The 20,789-nt window shown below is 48.1% G+C and overlaps 1 protein-coding gene across 1 annotated transcript; it reads left to right on the top strand.

Moving 5' to 3' along the window:
- Positions 1-6,656: 6,656 nt before the first annotated feature.
- NRTN (neurturin) lies at positions 6,657-15,059 on the top strand. Its single transcript, XM_015825209.1, has 2 exons — positions 6,657-6,882; positions 14,611-15,059. The coding sequence occupies exons 1-2, from the start codon at positions 6,657-6,659 to the stop codon at positions 15,057-15,059; spliced, it is 675 nt and encodes a 224-aa protein (XP_015680695.1).
- The last annotated feature ends 5,730 nt before the right edge of the window (positions 15,060-20,789 follow it).

Raw genomic sequence — 20,789 nt, forward strand, 5'->3', positions numbered from 1 at the left:
GGCATATTTTCTCCTAAAAGCATTTATTAAGGTTACAGAGACGTCAGTACAGCATGGTGGAAATGCTTAGGTCTGGCTTCTCTTCCGTTACGCATATACATTCCAAGCATTTTTCCCTGCCTCTATTTTGGGGTCATGGTTCACATCTTCCAATTAACTTGGAAGATGTGATTTACTTCCGGTTTCTTTTTCCCGGGCTTTCCTTATTCTCCTCCCTTTTCCCTGTTGCCTGGTTTAATTATAAAAATACCAGACAGTTCTGCATATTGTCAAAGCAAGAATATACAGTATTTGCAGCGTTGACATCAGGAGTGTAAGGGGGCATTTAATTTGCTCACCCTTCTTTGGAACGTGAGGATTTTCTTGCTTTTTATGCCAGAATATTTTTGGACGGGGGGGGGGGGGGGGGGGGGGGGGGGGGGGGGAAGGTAGAAGAGCCACTGTGTCAGCTGGATGCAAGAGTGTGCATGAGTGCAGAGTTGGGAAGCCCAGAGATGAGATATTTTGGCCTTCACACGTTGCCTTCCTTGTTTTGCAGAAGGCAAAGTCAACGAGGACAGAGCTGAGAAAGGAATCTTTTGGGCACCAGGGACCCATTTCATAGAGAGAGGGTTTTTTTTGTGGACCAGGGAAGACGTGGTTTTCTGTGCTTCCTGCATCCCGCGGATGGGGCTTCGCTTCTTTGCGTGACCCGGTTTCTGGCATACCGCGGCCCGGTGCCGGTCCATAGACTGGTGGGCTGGGGACCCGTGTTTTGGCCTATGCAGCAATTTTTGCCAGTATCCCAAAGGAGCCTGTAATAGCAGTAGCAATAGCATTTAGATTTATACACCTTCACAGGTGCTTCACAGCCCTCTCTAAGCAGTTTACAGAGTCAGCCTATTTGCCCCCAACAATCTGGGTCCTTATTTTACCGACCTGGGAAGGACGGAAGGCTGAGTCGACCCTGAGACGGTCAGGATCGAACTCCTGGCAGTGGGCAGAGTCTGCCTGCAATGCTGCACTCTAACCACTGCACTACCATGGCTTGCTCTTCCTTCCTTCCTTCCTTCCTTCCTTCCTTCCTTCCTTCCTTCCTTCCTTCCTTCCTTCCTTCCTTCCTTCCTCCCTCCCTCCCTCCCTCCCTCCCTCCCTTCCTTGCAGTAGCACTTAGACCTATGTACCACTAGCCCTCTCTAAGCGGTTTACAGAGTCAGCCTATTTGCCCCCAACAATCTGGGTCCTCATTTTACCGACCTCAGAAGGACGGAAGGCTGAGTCAACCTTGAGCCGGTCAGGATCGAACTCCTGGCGCTGGGCAGAATTAGCCTGCAGTATCCCCATGCTAACTACAGTGCCACTACCTCTCTTGACCAGGGAGAATAATTTATCCTCTGCATAAATAGAGGTTTTTGTTTTTTTGTTTTGCTGTTAATGCACATTTTAGTCCTCAACTTAACAACCATTCATTTGGCAACTGTTCGAAGTTACAGCGGCACTGAAAAAAGTGAATTATGACCAGGCCTCACACTTACGACAGTTTCAGCATTCCCCTTGGCCACATAATCAAAATTCAGGCACTTGGCAACTGACATGGTGCATATTTATAATGATTGCAGCATCCCGGGGTCACATGATTGCCCTCTTACGATCTTCCCAGATGGCTTCTGACAAGCATTGGTGGAAGCTGGTTTACGGTAACAACCGGACAATTTGCTTAGCAGCTACAGTGATTCTCTTAACAACCCTGGTGAAGGAGTCATAAAACCAGGCACGACTAACTTAACAAGTGCTTTGCTTTCAAAATATTAAGCTGTTTTGACAAACTAATAAAACCTTGACCCCTGAAAACAACTGTCTTGCTGAGCAATGGAAATTCTAGTTTTGATTGTGATCGTAAGTCGAGGATCATGAAGATGGTCCCTTTCTCTTCCCTCACCATGGATAATTTTCATTACGACCCTCGTGATGATGGAGACCAGGTTTTTAACTTTTATGCAGTGTCTTCAGACTTTCCATTGTGGCCCACGTTACGCCAGACTTAATCCTCTTCTGAATTTTATGCTCAAGTTTGAAACGAGGGGGGAGAAGAATGCGTCTGTCTGGGAAATGCAAAACTGCATTTTTTGGTGGGAAAATGGCATTGTTGCTGGGTACAAAGACACCGTGAAAAGTCTGTGAATAATCACAATAAGAATCATTTATTAAATTTCTATGCTGCCCGACTCCCAGCGACTCTGAGCGGCATAGAAGCAGGGTCTAGTGCCACCAAGTTGTTGTGGGACAACTCAACGTTGGCAATAGGCACCTGGATGGAGAGCTGGGCATGCAAGTGACCGAGCAGGTGGGCAGAACGTACAGTGGTGGCTGCGGCCCGGGGCTTCCCATTTTCACATCCCCCACAGGAAGCTCCCGGCCACCACCTCCTCCCTGTCGCACGCCCTGCCCACTACCACCACCGCCAAATGATCCGAACCCTGAACGCCCCGGAGATCAGCACGGAAGCAATAGAGGTGATGGCGGTGGGGAATGTGAACATGCAGGATCCAATGTGGAACCAGCTTGTCTTCCAAGCTTTCAGACTCGTTCTGGAGCCTGTCTTCGTGGAACGTCTTTCTAGCAGAGTTTGTGCTGTTGAAGATGTGGTAGTTACACGGCGCCTGTTATACATGGCTTTTAAGACACTGATGGCGATGTATTGATGGCTGGTTTTTAAGTTGTTGGCTGTTGTTTGCTTGTGCTGCCTTCTAAGTACTTGATTTTATTTATTTATTTATTTATTTATTTATTTATTTATTTATTTATTTATTTATTTATTAATTAAATTTATATACCGCCCTATCTCCCTTGCGGGACTCAGGGCGGTGAACAGGCGATACTAAAAATGATGAGCTGGTGGTGAGGTAGATGAGAGAGGTCATAAGAAAATGCTTTAAGATGTTTTGTTATATCAATAAGGAATATTGTATTGTAGTATTGTGTTGTGCTTAATTGAGCTTAATTATGTTTAAAATCCATTTAACCTGTGTGCCAATTCTATAGAAACAACCTTTTACAAGAAGTGCCAACTGAAAGTCACAGATGGTGTAAGATATTACCCGCCAGGGCGGTGAGGCAAGATAAGCCTTCTGATACTTGAAGAAGAAAAGAAGACACACCAGAGATCTGTACTTGAAGAGGGTTTTAGTGTGTCAAAGGTAGATAAGAGTCACCCCACATGTAAGGCGTGGGTGGCCGTCTGTATAAGAATAACTCCCTGGGAGTAGCCCGGGGTTCAGAATCTGTCATGCTAATGCTCTGAACCATTGTGCACAAATAAACCTGTCTTCTTCAAACCCTTCGTGGTCTTGTCTTCTGACGTAAGTATCATGGTTTATTCCACAACAGTGGTAAATCAGCACTCCTGTTGACTGACGCGGGGGCCTGTTTCCCAGGCTTCAATCACTTCCCTGGCTGTTTTTGTCCCTGCTCAGCCAACAATCTTAGTAGCTGCAAAACTGAATGTGTGTCCTTGTTCATAGCAGTGTGTGAAAATGGGAAGCCCCCAGCTGCTGCCACTGCCGATGTTCGCTCTGCCCACCCACCTGATCACTTGCCCACCCATCCACCCGGCTCTCCATCATGGCACCCCCTGTGAGTTGTCCTCTCAACAAATTGCCTGTGTTGAGTTGTCCTGCAATAACTCGGTGGCAGTGAGTTGACAGAGATGACTTGGTGGTAGCAAGGGGGCCGCCCCCAATTGCTCGTCCCCCAGTTGGCCACACCGAGTGGTCCCCTTGTCCCATAAAGCACGGGCTGTATAATTTTCCTGCAGACCTAACAATTAACCACTGGAACAACCTGCCTCCAGAAGCGGTGAATGCTCCAACACTGGAAGCTTCTAAGAAGAGACTGGACAGCCATTTGTCCGAAATGGTATAGGGTTACTGCCTGAGTAGGGGGTTGGACTTGATGACCTCCAAGGTCCCTTCCAACTTTATTATTATTATTATTATTATTATTATTATTATTATTATTATTATTATTATTATTATTATTATTATTATTATTATTATTATTATTATTATTATGGATCATCGCACAGTCAGCCAGATGTTCAGACTGGATTTGGCATTTTGTCTACCTATCAAGTTCTTACCAAAGACCTGGGATAGGCAGATGTGGATGTTTGATGGTATTACAGATATCGTTGCAGGATGGAAGCAGTTCCTAGTAAGGCTGCCCTTTGCAATTGACTAATAGCGAATTTGTCAATGCCGATGATGGTGTTCAAGTGGTGCTCCAGTTGTTTTGGGATTGCACCCAAGGCGCCTATTACTATTGGTACTACCCTTGCTTGCTTTTGCCACAGTCTTTCTATTTCTATTTGTAGGTCTTTGCATTTTGTTATCTTCTCCAGTTCTTTCTCGTCTATTCTGCCGTCTCCAGGCACTGCCACGTCCACTATCCAGACTTTTTTGTCTTTCTTATCGACAATTGTTAAGTCCGGGGTGTTATGTTGCAGGTGCTTGTCTGTTTGAATTCTGAAGTCCCAGAGCAGTTTAATTTTATCGTTTTCTATGACTTTCTCTATTTTATGATCCCACCAGTTCTTGCTTACAGGCAAATGATATTTCTTGCAGATCTTCCAATGCACCATTGTTGCTACTTTGTCATGCCGCTGCTTGTAGTCAGTCTGTGCAATCTTCTTGCAGCAGCTTACCAGGTGGTCCACTGTTTCTTCAGCTGCTTTATTATTATTATTATTATTATTATTATTATTATTATTATTATTATTATTATTATTATTATTATTATTATTATTATTATAGGGTTCTAAGGAAAACCACTTTCAAAACAGGGGAATGTTAACAGTGCAAAACTGTGTGCATTTGGATAAGGTGATACAAAATTCATCTGTTAGGTTGGGAAAATATTATCTGATTGGAGTGTTTTAAAATATTATTTTTAAAAATCAAACTAAATTGCAGATAGTGCTCAACGTACAATCATTTGTTTACTGATCGTTTGAAATTACAAAGGCACTGAAAAAAAGTGACTTTTGACTGGCATTTACATTTACGACTGTTGCAGCATCCCCGTGGTCACGTGATCCAAATTTGGGCGCTTGGCAACTGGCACGTATTTATGATGGTTGGAATAATCCTGGGGGTCACGTGATCGTCATTTGTAACCTTCCCAACCGGCTTCCGACAAGCAAAGTCAATGGGAGAAACCAGATTTGTTTAGTGACTGTAGGACTCACTTAACAAACATGGCAACAGAGGTCATAAAATGGGGCAAAACTCACTTAAACAACCCCCTTGCTTAACAACAGAAATTTTGGTCTCAATTGTGGAGAATAAGTGAAGAACGGCTTGTACATTAAAAAAAAGCAACCCGTTTCATTTATTTATTTATTTTGTTGGTCTTTTTCAATATTTGTAGAAGCGTTTGCAGGGGGAGTCAAGAAAAATCAAAAATGGAAGCTACTATCTAGCGATTGAAGCCTTACATTTTTTTTTTACAAGTGTCTTGACTTTTTGGAAACACACACATACGACACATCATATAACACACACATACGACACATCGTATAACACACACATACGACACATCATATAACACACACATACGACACATCGTATAACACACACATACGACACATCGTATAATCTTTCCTAGATATTTTTCAGCAGTTAGATCAGGGGTGTCAAACTCAATTTCATTGAGGGCGGACAACAGCATTGCGGTTGTCCTCAGGGGGGGCGGGTGTGTGTGGCCAGGGTGTGTGCGGCCTACTGGATGGGCATAGCCAGCTCTACATCGTTCGCATCAAGGGTGCCTATGGGGGCCTGGGCAGGAGTGGGACAGATCTGAGGGTCTCTGGCAGAAGGGGGTGGGACCGGAGCAAGCGCTAAGGCATGGTCCACTGGAAGAGTCTGCGGAAACCCCTCCCTCGGAGCCCATCAAGCCGGATATGTGAAGTAGGCGAGGGCCATTTGCTGGCCACTTCCAGGCAATGGTGCATTTCTTCATTCCCCACAAAGGGTGACACCTCCCCAGCATGCACTTAGGGGCGGGGTTGACATGCACCCAGGGGCTGGTTCCTTGCTGGTTCCAGACAGCCTTGTGGAGCTAAGACTGAATGCGTTTCAGCATAGATGGCCACCACAAAATTGTACATTGGCTCCCGGCTGGCCAGGGCCAAGGCAGCGGGGGCCGTTCCCTCACTGTTTCCAGGATGGCTTCGCGGGCCACAGGAAACCACTTCGCGGGCCGCATCCGGCCCCCGGGCCTTGTGTTTGACATGTCTGAGTTAGATAAACCCTGTAGCAACCAAGCAATCATGGGCAAGGACTGAGGGCATGAAACACAGCGGTGTTGCTAGAGGCGGAACGCTTGGGGTGGGGTGGGGTGAAAGGATATGCAGCCCGGGAAAATGATATGAGTCCTTTTTAGTCAGGTGTTCTGCAAATGTGGAATTGTTTTCTAGCGGGGAAGACAGCTAGATCTTTCCGCCACGGGCTCTAAGCGAGTTTGCATTCAACAGGACGGATTGGTGGTGGAGAAAAAGTCGACCCTGGGTGCAACTTCTTCGGATTTTGCAGATGTGGCATCCTTCGGGAGGACAGGTGGAATTAAGCCTGTTGCTTTTGACTGTCTTCCAGATTTCCAATGTCCTGACTGGGTCTAAGATGAAGGTATGGAAGTTTGCAGCCATAGGCACCATGGTTTTCGGCTCCATGCTCTCCATTTTGGTTTGTAGAGACGTGCTCAGCTGGCGCCTCAAATCCGCTGCCTTCCCTTTGTCGCTGTTCTCCAGAACTGACGCAACTGACGCCTCCTCCTCCTCCTCGTTGGCCCAGGGGTCCAGAAGACTTCCGCGGGAGCTGGGACGCCACAGGTCGCTGATCTCCCAGTGTAAGTTGTTGTGTCTGTTCCTCCTTTTTTCTCGGGTGCAACGGGAGTGTCCAGGAACTTCTGAGAGGTTTTATCCCACTCCGAGCGTGGCCTGATCTCAGCTGATCTTCTACAGGTAGTCCTCAACTTACAACCGCTAGTTGAGTGACTGTTAGAAGTTACAACATCACTGGAAAAAAAGGTGACTTATGACCGCTTTTCACATTTACAATTACTACAACCATGGTCATGTGATCAAAATACACATGGCTTGGCAACTGACTTGTACTTATGACGGTTGCAGTGTCCCGGGGTCATGTGATCCCCTTTGACAACATCTGACCAGCAAAGTCAATGGGGAAGCCAGATGCACTTCGCTACCGTGTTACTAATTTAACAACTGCAGAAATTCACTTAACAACCTGTGGCAAGAAAAGTTGTAAAATGGGGCAAAACTCACATAAGAAGTGTCTCACTTAGCAACAGAGATTTGGGGCTCCATTGTGGTCATACGTTGAGGACTACCTGTACTCTTACGTGCCAGTTGGCCTCAGGCTATTGGTCTATGTGTGATCTAGGCCAGAACACACAGTTGTAGCTGATTGGTTGGAGTGGTGGCTAATGCTTGAGGCAATCTATGCTGTGATTGGTTGCTGTGGGTGAAAAGGAGGAGTTTCCCTTTTTCCCCACTTTTTTCTTCTGTGTGCGCTGTATACTGTTTAATTTACCTCACAATGTTCCTGTGTTCCTGACTATCTTGTCTGCTCGTGCATGAGGCAATCTATGCTGTGATTGGTTGCTATGAGTGAAAACAGGAAATATCCCCTTTTCCCGCCTTTTTCTTCTGTGTGCTCTGCATGCTGTTTAGATTTACCTCATGATGTTCCTATGTTCCTGACTGTCTTGTTTGCTCGTGCATGAGGCAATCTGCACTGTGATTGGTTGCTTGGGTGAAAAGGGGGAATGTCCCTTTTTCCTGCCTTTTTCTTCTGTTTACATTTACCTCATGATGTTCCTATCTCGTCTGCAGTGAATATAGATGTTAAATATATTTATTTATGTAAAACTACAAGTTTGGGTCAGCATCTCTAACTTCAGTTGGACACCTGACGCACAATTCCACAACAGTCTGATGTTGTAGGGTTTGTGGTTTGTCTGAACCAGCCTCTGGATCCGGCTAACAACATAACTGCACACATGAACATCACTACGAGTAGTCCTCAACTTATCACTGTTCATTTAATGACCACTCAACGTTGCAACAACACTGAAAAAAGTGACTTAGGACCCTTTTTCACCGTTCTGACCTTTACAGCTTCCCTGTGGTCACATGATCAAAATTCAGGTGCTTGGTAACTGACATGTACTAATGACTGTTGCAGTATCCTGGGGTCATGTGATCACCATTTATAACCTTCCCAGCTGGCTTTTGACAAGCAAAGTCAATGGAGGAAAGCCAGATTCGCTTAACGCCTGCACGGTTCACTTAGCAATAGTGATTCACTTAATAATCATGGCAAAAAAGGTCGCAAAATGGGGCGCGACTCGCTTAACGACTGCCTTGCTTAGCAATGGAGGTTTTAGGCTAAGTTGTCACTGTAAGTTGAGGACTGTCTGTATTCATGTCCCTAAGTGCTAGGACACCTCAGATGCTCCTAGATTTTGTCCGTAGAGCCTCACATTTTTTAAAACATCGCACAATTGCCAAAGCTTCTAAAATCTTTGGCATGCTGGGAAAGCCAAATATGTGCATGATTTTGAGGTTCTCACACCAACGCTGGATAACATTGCATAAGGATCACACCACCTGTGATCACAGGAGGTCCACAAGGATTAGCGGTTCCCTGAAAATCCCGCTGATTTTTTAAAGATCCCTCTTAAAGGTGGACATTTAGAACAGAACAGGATAACAAAGTTGGAAGGGACCTTGGAGGTTTTCTAGTCCAACCCCCTGCTCAAGCAGGAGATCTTATTGCATTCCAGACAAATGGTTATTTAGTCTCTTCTTAAAAAGGTCCAGTGATGGAGCACCTACAACTTCTGGAGGCAAGTAGTTCCACTGATTAATTGTTCTCAGTGTCGGGAGTTTTCTCCTTAATTCCAGGTTGCTTCTCTCCTTGGTTAGTTTCCATCTGTTGCTTCTTGTCCTGCCTTCAGATGCTTTGGAGAATAGGTGGACCCCCCCTCTTCTTTGGGGTAGTCCCTCAGATATTGGAAGATGCTATCGTGTCACCCCCTAGTCCTCCTTTTCATTAAAATAGCCATACTCACTTTTCATAAACCGCTTCTCTCCGAAGGAAACAGACTTCTAAAACAGAGATAATCAGTTAATCACATCAAGATTGCCGCAAGGAAAGACCCAAATCTAGTCCAATCAACTGCTTTGTGGAAGGGTAATCCGCATAACCCTTTAGCAATTAAATCCAGATCCTGCCTCCCGAGTCATTGGGAACAAAGGATCAACTGGAATTGCGGCTGTTTGAGCAGAAAACAAAGGCTGGGGGACATTTGGCTTTGTCGCGACGATGTGGCAGGCTTTATTTGGATTTAATTGTACGCTTGCGTAGAAATGAGACTTGTATGAGAGGCAGCTGATTAGGATGGAGATGAGTAGGTAATTAAATCAAACTTTTGAAGGACTAGGGAGCGCCTCTGAAATGCTGCAAGCGCAGCAGAACAATTCAGTTCAATTCCAGAATAGAGCTGGAAGGGAACTTGGAGGTCTCCTAGTCTAGCCCCCTCCTTAAGAAATGGTACCATTTCAGATAAGTGGCTGTCCAGTCTCTTCTTGAAAACCTCCAGTGATGAAACACCCACAATTTCTGAAGGGAAGCGGTTCCACTGATTAATTATGTCAGGAAATTCCTCCTTAGTTCCAGGTTTCTTCTCTCCTTAATAATAATAATAATAATAATAATAAAGTTGGAAGGGACCTTGGAGGTCATCAAGTCCAACTCCCTGCTCAGGCAGGAAACCCTACACCATTTCAGACAGATGGCTGTCCAGTCTTCTTAAAAACTTCCAGTGTTGGAGCATTCACCGCTTCTGGAGGCAGGTTGTTCCACTGGTTAATTGTTCTAACTGTCAGGAAGTTTCTCCTTAGTTCCAGGTTGCTTCTCTCCTTGATCAGTTTCCACCCGTTGCTTCTCGTCCTGCCTTCAGGTGCCTTGGAGAATAGCTTGACTCCCTCTTCTTTGTGGCAGCCCCTGAGATACTGGGAAACTGATATCATGTCCCCCCTCATCCTTCTCTTCATTAAACTAGACAGACCTAATTCCAGCAACCATTCCTTATATGTTTTAGCCTCCAGTCCCCTAATCATCTTTGTTGCTCTTCTCTGCACTCTTTCTAGAGTCTCAACATCTTTTTTACATCGTGGTGACCAAAACTGGATGCCGTATTCCAAGTGTGGCCTTACCAAGGCCTTGTAAAGTGGTATTAACACTTCACGTGATCTTGATTCTCTCCCTCTGTTAATACAGCCCAGCACTGTGTTGGCCTTTTTGGCAGCTGCAACACCCATCTGGCTCCTATTTAAATGATTGTCCACTAGGACTCCGAGATCCCTCTCACAGTTACTACTGTTGAGCAAGTTTCCATCCTTTGCTTCTTGTCCTGCCTTCTGGGGCTTTGGAAAATAAGTTGACCCCCCTCTTCTCTGGGGCAGCCCCTCAAATACTGGAAGACTGTTGTCATGTCCCTCCTAGTCCTTCTTTTCTCTGGACTGGCCATACCCAAATCCTGTTCTTCATATGTTTTAGTCTCCAGGCTTCTGATCATCTTAGTTGCTCTTCTCTGCACTTTTTCCAAACTCTCAACATCTTTTTTTGTGATATGGTAACCAAAACTGGATGCAGGTATTCCAGGCGTGGCCTGACTAAGGCTTTATAAAGCGGTACTAAGAGTTCACGTGATTTTGGCTCTACGCGGTACCCCGCGGTGCGCACATGTTAAGGCTGGCCACTCTTACAAAGAGGACTCAATGCGGTTCTCATGCAATAAATATGCATTCTTGGGTAGAAAAGTTTTACTGCTTGACATTATCCGCATTGATTCATTTCATGGGAATTTGGTCCGAGGGGATGTCTGCCTTCGAGTAAGCAATTCCTGGGGACCAGTCTTCCTGTCTCAGATTCCAGAGTTATAACTGTCTCCGCGGCACGGGCTGAGCTGGCCTTTCAAATGGGATTAGTCAAATGTTTATTCATGCTTATTACAAATCCCCGTATATTGCAACAGGCTCTTGGGGGTGGGGGGTCCTTTGCAGAACATCAGGAGGAGCAAAAACCCCTGCCGGGATGTAAGTGTTAGTACCGCTTTATAAATGCCTTGGTAAGACCACACCTGGAACACTGCATCCAGTTTTGGTCACCATGATAGCAGTGTTCCAGTATCTCAGGGGCTGCCCCAAAGAAGAGGGAGTCAAGCTATTATATAAATTTAAATAATAATAATAATAATAATAATAATAATAATAATAATAATAATAATATTATTATTATTATTATTATTATTATTATTATTATTATTATTATTATTATTATTATTATTATTATTATTATTATTATTATTATTATTATTATTCTCCAAAGTCCCTGAAGGCAGGACAAGAAGCAATGGATGGAAACTAACCAAAGAGAGAAGCAACCTGGAACTAAGGAGAAACTTCCTGACAGTGAGAACAATTAATCAGTGGAACAACTGGTTCTGACTGTCAGGAAATTTCTCCTTAGTTCCAGGTTGCTTCTCTCTTTGAAGCTGTGAATGCTCCAACACTGGAGGTTTTTAAGAAGAGACTGGACAGCCATTTGTCTGAAGTGGGTTAGGGTTTCCTGCCTGAGCAGGGGGTTGGACTAGATGACCTCCAAGGTCCCTTCCAACTCTGTTATTCTATTCTATTCTATTCTATTCTATTCCATCCCATCCCATCCCATCCCAATCCTTCTATTCTATTCTATTCTATTCTATTCTATTCTATTCTATTCTATTCTATTCTATTCTATTCTATTCTATTCTATTTTATTCTATTCTATTCTATCCTATCCTATCCCATCCCATCCCATCCCATCCCATCCCATCCCATCCCATCCCATCCCAATCCTTCTATTCTATTCTATTCTATTCTATTCTATTCTATTCTATTCTATTCTATTCTATTCTATTCTATTCTCCATTCCATTCCATTTTCTATTCCATTCCATTCCATTCTATTCTATTCTATTCTGTCATTTCTTTTCCTGATTTCCCATCGTATTTGCTCAAATGCCACGTGACCAGGAGGACGCTACTACTACAGTGTTAGGTTCGTTTAAGTTCATTTTTAGGTGTGGAAAATGGCCACAAGTCACCTTTTTTGGTGCCCTTGTACTTTTGGAACGGTCAGTAAATGAACTGTCGTAAATCAAGGACTATCTGTAATCCAGATTCTTTCTGAGGCCTCCCGGGACACGAATAGATTTTTTTTTTTTGTGAATTAGGATGTGCAGAGTCCCTTCTTCTATTTATTCATTTAAAACATTAATACAGCCACCCACTTTATAACCCAATGAAAAGTTAAAGCATCGTAAAACCCATATTACAGCCATAAAACTAAGCCCATTAAACCTTAAGGGCAACAGAACTCTGGCGGTAAGTCAAACCTCTGATCTGCAGTCAGCTCACCATGTCCCAGCACTTTGGAGGAGAAAAGCCTGCCAGACTCCCACATGCTTAAACGTGCTTGGGATAAGCACATATAAAACAATAAAAATAATAAAAAAAAAATTAAAAAATGAACAGGGAAAATAGAGCCGCGGTGGCGCAGTGGTGAGATTGCGGCATTGCAGGCCAATTCTGCCCGCTGCCAGCAGTTCGATCCTGACCGGCTCAAGGTTAACTCAGCCTTCCATCCTTCCGAGGTCTGTAAAATGAGGACCCAGATTGTTGGGGAGAATCATGCTTACTCAGAAGATGCTGTAAAGCATTATGAGGCGGTATATAAGTCTAAGTGTGAAGGGAAAGAAGGAAAGGAAGGAAGGAAGGAAGGAAGGAAGGAAGGAAGGGAGGGAGGGAGGGAGGGAGGGAGGGAGGGAGGAAAGAAATGGTAATGAGAGGAAGGAAGGAAAGGAAGGAAGGAAGGAAGGAAGGAAGGGCTGTGGTGGAGCAGTGGTTAGAATGCAGTACTGCAGGATAATTGTGCCCACTGCTAGCAGTTCGAGTCTCACTGACTCAAGGTTGACTCAGCCTTCCGTCCTTCCGAGGTCCATAAAATGACCCAGATTGTTGCAGGGGGCAACGTGCTGATTCTGTAAACCGTTTAGAGAGGGCTGTAAAGCTCTGTGAAGCGGTATATAAGTCTATGTGCTATTGCTCAACAAAAATCAAAATTCAAAGGGCAGAATCACTCGACCACCAGGTCTTTTTCTGCCGTCAGTTTCTATCTTTTTCTGTTTCGTGGAAGGCGAGGAGGGGGGCAGGCCTGCCAAATCTCAACGGGCAGATTTTTCCATGGGGCGGGGGCTACCAAGAAAAAGGGTCGCTTCCTAGCTGACACAAAATGGTAGGGACTAGGAACATGCCCACTTATCTGACCTGGTAGGACCCAGGTAGGCATCCTTTGGGAGAGGTGGTCCTGCAGATAACCTGGCCCCTGGACCAAGTTGGGTTTTAAAGGTGAGGACTAGCACTTTGAATTGCACCTGGGGGAAAACCAGGTGCCAGTGCAGCTTGCACACAAAAGGGTTGCATGGGCAAATCTGAGGCCCCCATTACTGTGTACACCACTGCCTCCTAGACCAGTTGAACTTTCCGGGTGGCCTTCAAGGGCAGCCCCGTGTAGAGCGGATTGCAGTAATCTAGACGGGTGATGACCAAGGCATGAGCGATCGTGAGCAAGGCCTCCCAGGCCAGGCAAGGTCACAGCCCTTCTTTGGCATTGCACAGTAGCTTTATTCAATTATTTATTTAAAAGGATGTAGGTGGCCATTCAATTCATCCTCAGTGACAAAGATAAAAACCCAAGATAAAAACAGGAGAAAGCAAGAATCTGTCACTCCTCTGGCGATAACAATCAGATGAGTCGTTTGATGGGCTCCGTCCCACTCTGGGGTCCCCAGGCCCGTTGGCCAAACCAGGTCTTTGGAGCCTTGGAAAGACTGTGAAAGTGGGGGCCAGTCTTGCCTCCGCAGGGAGGGTGTTCTAAAGGGAGGGGGCCACCACAGAGAAGACCCCCCCCCTTTTTTGGTTCCACTTAGGAGAGGGGACCCGTAGCATCCCCTGCCTCCCTGCTCTGGTAGGTCGGGTGGAGATAAGTGAGGAAAGGTGGTCCTTCAAGGAACACGGAGGGAGCCACCACAGAGAAGACCCTCCTTCTTGGTCCCTTTATATCAGGGGTCTTCAAACTTGGCCCTTTTATGACTTGTGGACTTCAACTCCCAGAATTCCTCAGCCAGCAACGCTGGCTGAGGAATTCTGGGAGTTGAAGTCCACAAGTCATAAAAGGGCCAAGTTTGAAGACCCCTGCTCTATATGGACATCCTTAGGAGAGGGGACCCATGACATCCCCTGCTTCGTCCACTCCAGTGGGTAACCAAGAAGAGACGGTCCTTCAGATCACCTGGTCCCAAGCCACAGAGGGCCTTAAAGGTGACCGCAGCACCTTGAATGGGTCCTGGAAGCAAATCGGCCGCCAATGTCATTCCCACAGGAGAGATGACACCTGCGCACCTGTTTCCCTCCCCTTGCTGACCTCTGTCCCTCTTCTGATTTCAGACAGCACTTTGTTCGAGAGCTACACAGAAGGGGAAATCCACCAGCTGATCTCCACGTTGATCGAGCGCTACAGCCAGTCCATGAACTCGGGAGAACACGAGCTGCCTCTCTTGGCCAAAGCCGGCAACCGGATGAAGCGCGCCAAGGCCCGCCACAAGCCCTGCTCCCTCAAGGAGCTGGAGGTGACCATCAGCGAGCTAGGCCTGGGCTACAATTCGGATGAGACAGTCCTTTTCCGCTACTGCAGCGGGACCTGCGACTCGGCCGTGCGGAACTACGACCTCTCCCTGAAGCACGTGCGGAGCATTAGGAAGATCCGGAAGGAGAAGGTGCGAGCGCGTCCGTGCTGCAGGCCGTTGTCCTACGACGATGACATCTCGTTCTTGGACACGGGTAACCGATACTACACCGTAAACGAGGTCTCGGCCAAGGAATGTGGCTGCGTGTGACCGGGAGGAGGAAACACCAACGAGAAGGAAGAGAGTCTCCGTCTCCCTTGGCTGCACCCGTGGGGGACCAGCCAGGGTGTACCTCCAGGAGGAAAGCAAAGAAGAGCAGACGAGAGAGGACCGGAGGTGGACAACTGCTTGGAAGGTCTACCTGAAGGTTGAGGCACAGGGGCCAAAGGACTCACAGCTGGGGGACCAGCATCTTTGGCAGGATACGCCGAGCAGCTGGGAAGCAGAGATGGCTATATTTGGGACCTCCCCCGATAGCTTCCATCTTCTGACCAGATGTGGCACTGGACATTGGACAGAAGGCCTTTCTTTTGGGTCTTGGCCAACATCCATTCTCGGCTTCCACAAAAGAGGGGGGGGCTTCCCAGGACTGACGCTGCATGGTTGGGAAGAAAAAGAAAGGAGAGCACTTGACTCGTTCCCAGCTTTCTGTGCACAACGAAGGGGTCTCGCCTGCGATATTCGACAGATTGTGTCTGCTGACATGCACGGGCGAAGCCTGGGAGGTCCTCCGTTAAGTGATTCCATTTGGGAACCGAAGCGGGGAGGGGGGGGGCTGTTCCTGTCTGGCAGGCCAAGATTCTGTTTCTTTAAAAGACTTGCTGGAAAAAGAGGCTGACAGGTTGAGGGATTCTTCCCTCGCGTCGTCGTTGTGTTCACGTACGGGCACCATGATCAACAGGACCGTGTAAAAATAATATATATATATGTATAATATATATGTATATATATATATATAAGGAACGTGGACCTAGGTCTAAAATATTGACAGATATGTACAAAACCTCATTCTTCGGTCGGCTGTGCATCAACTTCTTAATGGGGTCTGTTTCAAGCAGGTTCTGCACACGATGCAGCGCTGAATTTAAATGATGAAGATCAGTGTGGCGTTCAGACACAAAACGCCTGTCGGGGACGGCAGAAGGCCCCGCGTTCAGTGTTTGAACCTTGGTACTCTGCCAAACGTCCTGCATTAGAGGAGGCCAGGTTGAGTGGGCTGAATACAAGGCAGATGTTCCAAATACAAGGCAGCTGTTCCCTAGGGCACAGAGGGATCCTGAGGACCAGTAACTTACTTTGCTTTTAGGGGCCAGGTTGTAGACTAAGAAGGGCTGGAGTTGCAGCATCCTGGGAGAGTTTGTATGATTAGGAGAACTCTGTTTGCTGATTGCCTTGCCTACTCTTGTGGGGGGGGAGGTGGAACACAGTCCTTCAGCCACGGGGATGGTGCTTTGTGTTCAAGAGTGGGGCTCTCTCCTCATTCTCAAGAGATGCTGTTACTGTAAGCAACTCTTTGGACCTTCTCCGTTGCTGAAATTCTGGCTGAAAGTCTGGCTGAACTTGTTAAAGTCTGGCTGAAAGTCTGGCTGAACTTGTTAAAGTCTTTACGGTGTAAATCCTAGGACAGGGGTAGGCAACCTTGGTTCTTTTATGACTCATGGACTTCAACTCCCAGAATTCCTGAACCAGCCATGCTGAGGGGAAAGAGAGAGTTTTCCATGCTGAGCCATGCTGGCTCAGGAATTCTGGGAGTTGAAGTCCACGAGTCATAAAAGAGCCAAGGTTGCCTATCCCTGCCCTAGGATCATAGAGCTGGAAGGGACCTCAGAGGTCATCAAGTCCATTCGCCAGAGACTATCCAGTCTCTGAAAAGCTACAGGGAAGAGGAAGGAACCATATGCCAAACCTAATCTCACAAATTCCTAGTGTCTAATCCGGTGTTTCTCAACCTTGGGCCCTTGAAGATGGGTGGACTTCTTGGCTGATTGGGGAATTCTGGGAGTTGAAGTCCATCCATCTTCAAGGGCCCAAAGTTGAGATACCGCTTTAATCCAATTTACATCCTTGAAGTTTAATCCCGTTCATTCTGCTCTCACCTTTGAAAGCATCCGAGAAGTCCGAACCCTTCAGCCCTTCAGAGTTTTGAGGACCCCCCTCCTGCCCCCCTCAACCTTCTTCTCTTACAAGCTCAACCTCCTCACATCTTTCCCCGATCCTCAAACGACCTGGATTCAAGATAAGTCCTCCCACCCATTTTAGTGGCCGTTCCCTTCCTTTCCAATTTATCAGCCTAAGGAGATTCAGCATCCTCATTGCCGTCCCCCCTCCTACCTCTGTCCCCATCTGCAGACCCCAAACTTCTCTTTGAGGCGGTCACGCTAATATTCCACACCTGGGCACATCGTCAGGAGCGGCCAAAGAAATCGCAGGCGGGACAGACGAGAGGAAAGGAAAGGAATGTAGAGATGTCTTATTTAACCCAATCCTAATCCCCATCCATATTCTCCTCTCCTCGCACGGCAGCCATCTTGACTTTTTTTTTGTGACTGCCCCCTTTCACAATTTAGGATGAATGAAGCCTCTCTCCTGGGGGGGCAAGATGGTGGGGGCACAAAAGAGGGGCAAGGAAGGAAAAGGCCCTGGGGGTCTCCAGCTATGTCCGTGACTTTCCCCCACAGAGGGAGACTCTTTCCTTCTGGACATTTGGAGGAACCCATAAGCCATGTTGCCAAGACCCGCCACCTTCCCCATTCCCGGGGTTCTGATCTTGGGCAATCGGGGATGGCAATGCCAGTCCTCTCCCCGCCTCTTTCCTCTTTCCTGTCCCGTTTGCGAATTGGTTCCACCAGTCTCGGACCTCAGAGCATTTGTGTCCGGACGTCCATGAGGGCTAGCCTCTTGGAATGGAGAGGGACCAATTTGCCCCACTGTCCCCACTGATGTCAGGGTGTTGTGCTCCATCCTTCTGTGGCACACCTTCTTAAGTCAGGGAAGAGTGGGGGGAGGGATGAGGGGGGTCTCTTCAGGAGCCCCCAGACCCATTTCTTTTCTCCGGAGTAACGGGCTGCTTCTTCCCCTGGGACTTTTTGTGCCACCTGGGGGTGCAGAGCAGTGGACAGTCCGCCTTCAGAACAAGGGCACTCCTGATTGTATCCGTGTGTGTGTGTTTGTGTCCCTGTGTGTGTATGTGCACACCAGGCCAGGCTGCGTAGGTGGAGGGGAGACCCGTGGGGCCTTGGAGGCTGCTGCCAATGGCTTTCCTTCCTGTGGGGCAGGATCGTGGCGCTGTCTGCCTGGATCCTCTCGCCTGGATTCCCTGGGGCAGAAGGGGCTCAGTTTCTCTGGTGGGTTCCCGCCTTTGAGACGTTAGACCAGGGGTAGGCCACCTTGGCTCTTTCATGACTCGTGGACTTCAACTCCCAGAATTCCTCAGCCAGCCACGCTGAGGGGAAAGGGAGAGGTTTCCAAGCTGAGCCACGCTGGCTGAGGAATTCTGGGAGTTGAAGTCCACGAGTTATAAAGGGGGGGCATAGTTCCCCCATGCTGGCTCAGGAATTCTGGGAGTTGAAGTCCACCAGTCATAAAGGGGCCAATGTTCCCCATGCTGGCTCAGGAATTCTGGGAGTCGAAGTCCACCAGTCATGAAGCAGCCTAGGCCTAGGCCAGGGGTAGGCCACCTTGGCTCTTTTATGACTTGTGGACTTCAACTCCCAGAATTCCTGAGCCAGCCACGCTGAGGGGAAAGGGAGAGGTTTCCAAGCTGAGCCAGGCTGGCTCAGGAATTCTGGGAGTTGAAGTCCACGAGTCATGAAGGGGTCATGGTTCCCCCATGCTGGCTCAGGAATTCTGGGAGTTGAAGTCCACGAGTCATAAAAGAGCCCAGGTTGCCTACCCCTGCGTTAGACAGTTGAACCCATCCTCCTCAGCCAGGGGATTGGAACTTGCCTGGAACTTGCCAAGCCTGGGCTGACTGACAGCTGCCAGGCACAAAACTGGCATCTCCTTTCAAGCCTTCTGGGAAATCACAGTCCTGGAAGGTTGGCTGCGGTGCCCCACCCTTTCTGCCCCCCTCTGCCCCCCACCGGGGCTTCGGTTCCTCTTGGCTTGGCTTGCTTGCTCTCCCTTCCCCCTTCCTCCCCCCTCTTGGGGTCCCTCCCTTGGGCTCCTCTCTCCGCAGGGCCCCCTTCCCAATGCTCCTCCTTGGAAGACCCCTCCCCAGAGCCCCTCGGCCCCCTCCCCTTCTTTGAAACCCCCCCTCTGGCCCTCTGCCCATCCACCCTGGAGAGAGGAGGGGAGTAAAAGATCCCCAGCCCCAATGCCACCGTGGGGCTGCCCCCCCTCCGCCTCAGGCTAGCTGGCCTTGTTGCCTGCAAAAAGACCCTCTGCCCCAGATTTGGAGGAGTCTTTCCCCCCCCCCCGAGCTGCCTTCCTCTCCCCCTCCCCCGTTCGTAGGTTTTCTAGGGGTGCAAGAAGGGTCCCCGATGATGGTCTTCCACCGTCAGTGGTTTCCTTCCATCCAGCCCTCCCACCACACCCCCTCCGTTGACCCTCTTTCTGGGTTCCCGGGGACCGTGGGGGGGATTGTGGGGCGAAGCAGAGGCAGGAGGTGGGAAGATTTTGTTTGTGTGTGTGTGTGTGTCAGCAACAATCCTTCCCTGTGCTTGCCCCTCTTTACCGCCTGACCCACGGAGCAGCGTCGGCACAGAGCTTGCCAAGAGCCATAGGGGACGGGTCCTCCCTCTCCTATGGGGCATGGTGGTCTGGCTGACCCCCCCAGGAAAAGGAGGGAGGCATCTCGAGCTGTCAGTGGCCAGCTGCTTCCCTTCACCCCGTGGAACAATCTAGGGCAGTGGTTCTCAACCTTTTTAATGCCGCGACCCCAACCGGTCGTAAGTCGAGGACTAAACCGGTCGTAAGTCGAGGACTACCCAACCGGTCGTAAGTTGAGGACTTTCCCTGCCCGGGAGTGCCACGCATGCGTGGTTCCACCCCCTGCGCCGGCCGAGGTGTAGCTGGCAAGCGGCAGAGACGGAGCAGGCCGACCACCAGCTGGCCCAGCCCAAGGGAGGTAAGGCACCCGCCGGAAAAGGGGAAAAAACATGGCGGACAAAAAAAAATGGCAGACAAAAAAAATGGCGGACAGCCTTGCTTGGCGAACCCCATGAAATGGTCAATCGACCCCAAATGGGGTCCCGACCCACAGGTTGAGAACCACTGATCTAGGGGGCAGGTATGGAAGGGGGGGGAAAGCAAGTTCTCTCTGGAGGAATTTTGTGCCCCAGAAACCTCCTTTCCCACCCCAGGGAGTCTTCCACAGGGAGTCCTCGCTTTATGTCCACGACGGGGTGTGTGTGTGTCAGGATTTCTGTTGCTCAGCAAAGAGGTTAAAAGTCAGTGGCCCCCCATTTTACGACTGTTTGTGCCACGGCCGTTCAGCGAATCAGTTTGCAATTGTTAAGCCAATCACGAGATCACGGACGCCGGCTGGAAAGGTCAGTCTGAATGGTCATTGATTAGCTACAAGGGGGATGTTTTCCCAGCTAGAAGCCCCTGGCATCTTTGACCTGGTGGGCCCCGGGGCCCCTTGAATCTACGTTAAGCTTGTCTTGCAAAATTGACAGCCGTCCCTTACTTTGATTCCACCAATCCGGGGCTCTCGTCTCCTCGGCGGGCCGCCCTCAAACTTTCTCATTGAGCTCGGCTTAAGAAGTTGATGCGATAATCTCTGTATTTTATTCTAGATGAACTCTCTATTTATTCAAAGCTAACTTATGATATTTATTGTAGGTACCGTCCAAAGTGCATTTGAACTTCTACGGGACTGTTCTCTTCTTCATTTCCGGCTTTGCCTCGTGTTGTTTTGTTGTTCTTCTTCTTTTTAATTTATTGCACAAACATGGTACCCGAAGTTTATTTGACTTTCGGCTCTGGCTCTTTTTT

The sequence above is a fragment of the Protobothrops mucrosquamatus genome, unplaced genomic scaffold (genome assembly GCF_001527695.2).
Source record: "Protobothrops mucrosquamatus isolate PMUCROS unplaced genomic scaffold, P.Mucros_1.0 scaffold2543, whole genome shotgun sequence".
NCBI classification, from domain to species: domain Eukaryota; kingdom Metazoa; phylum Chordata; class Lepidosauria; order Squamata; family Viperidae; genus Protobothrops; species Protobothrops mucrosquamatus.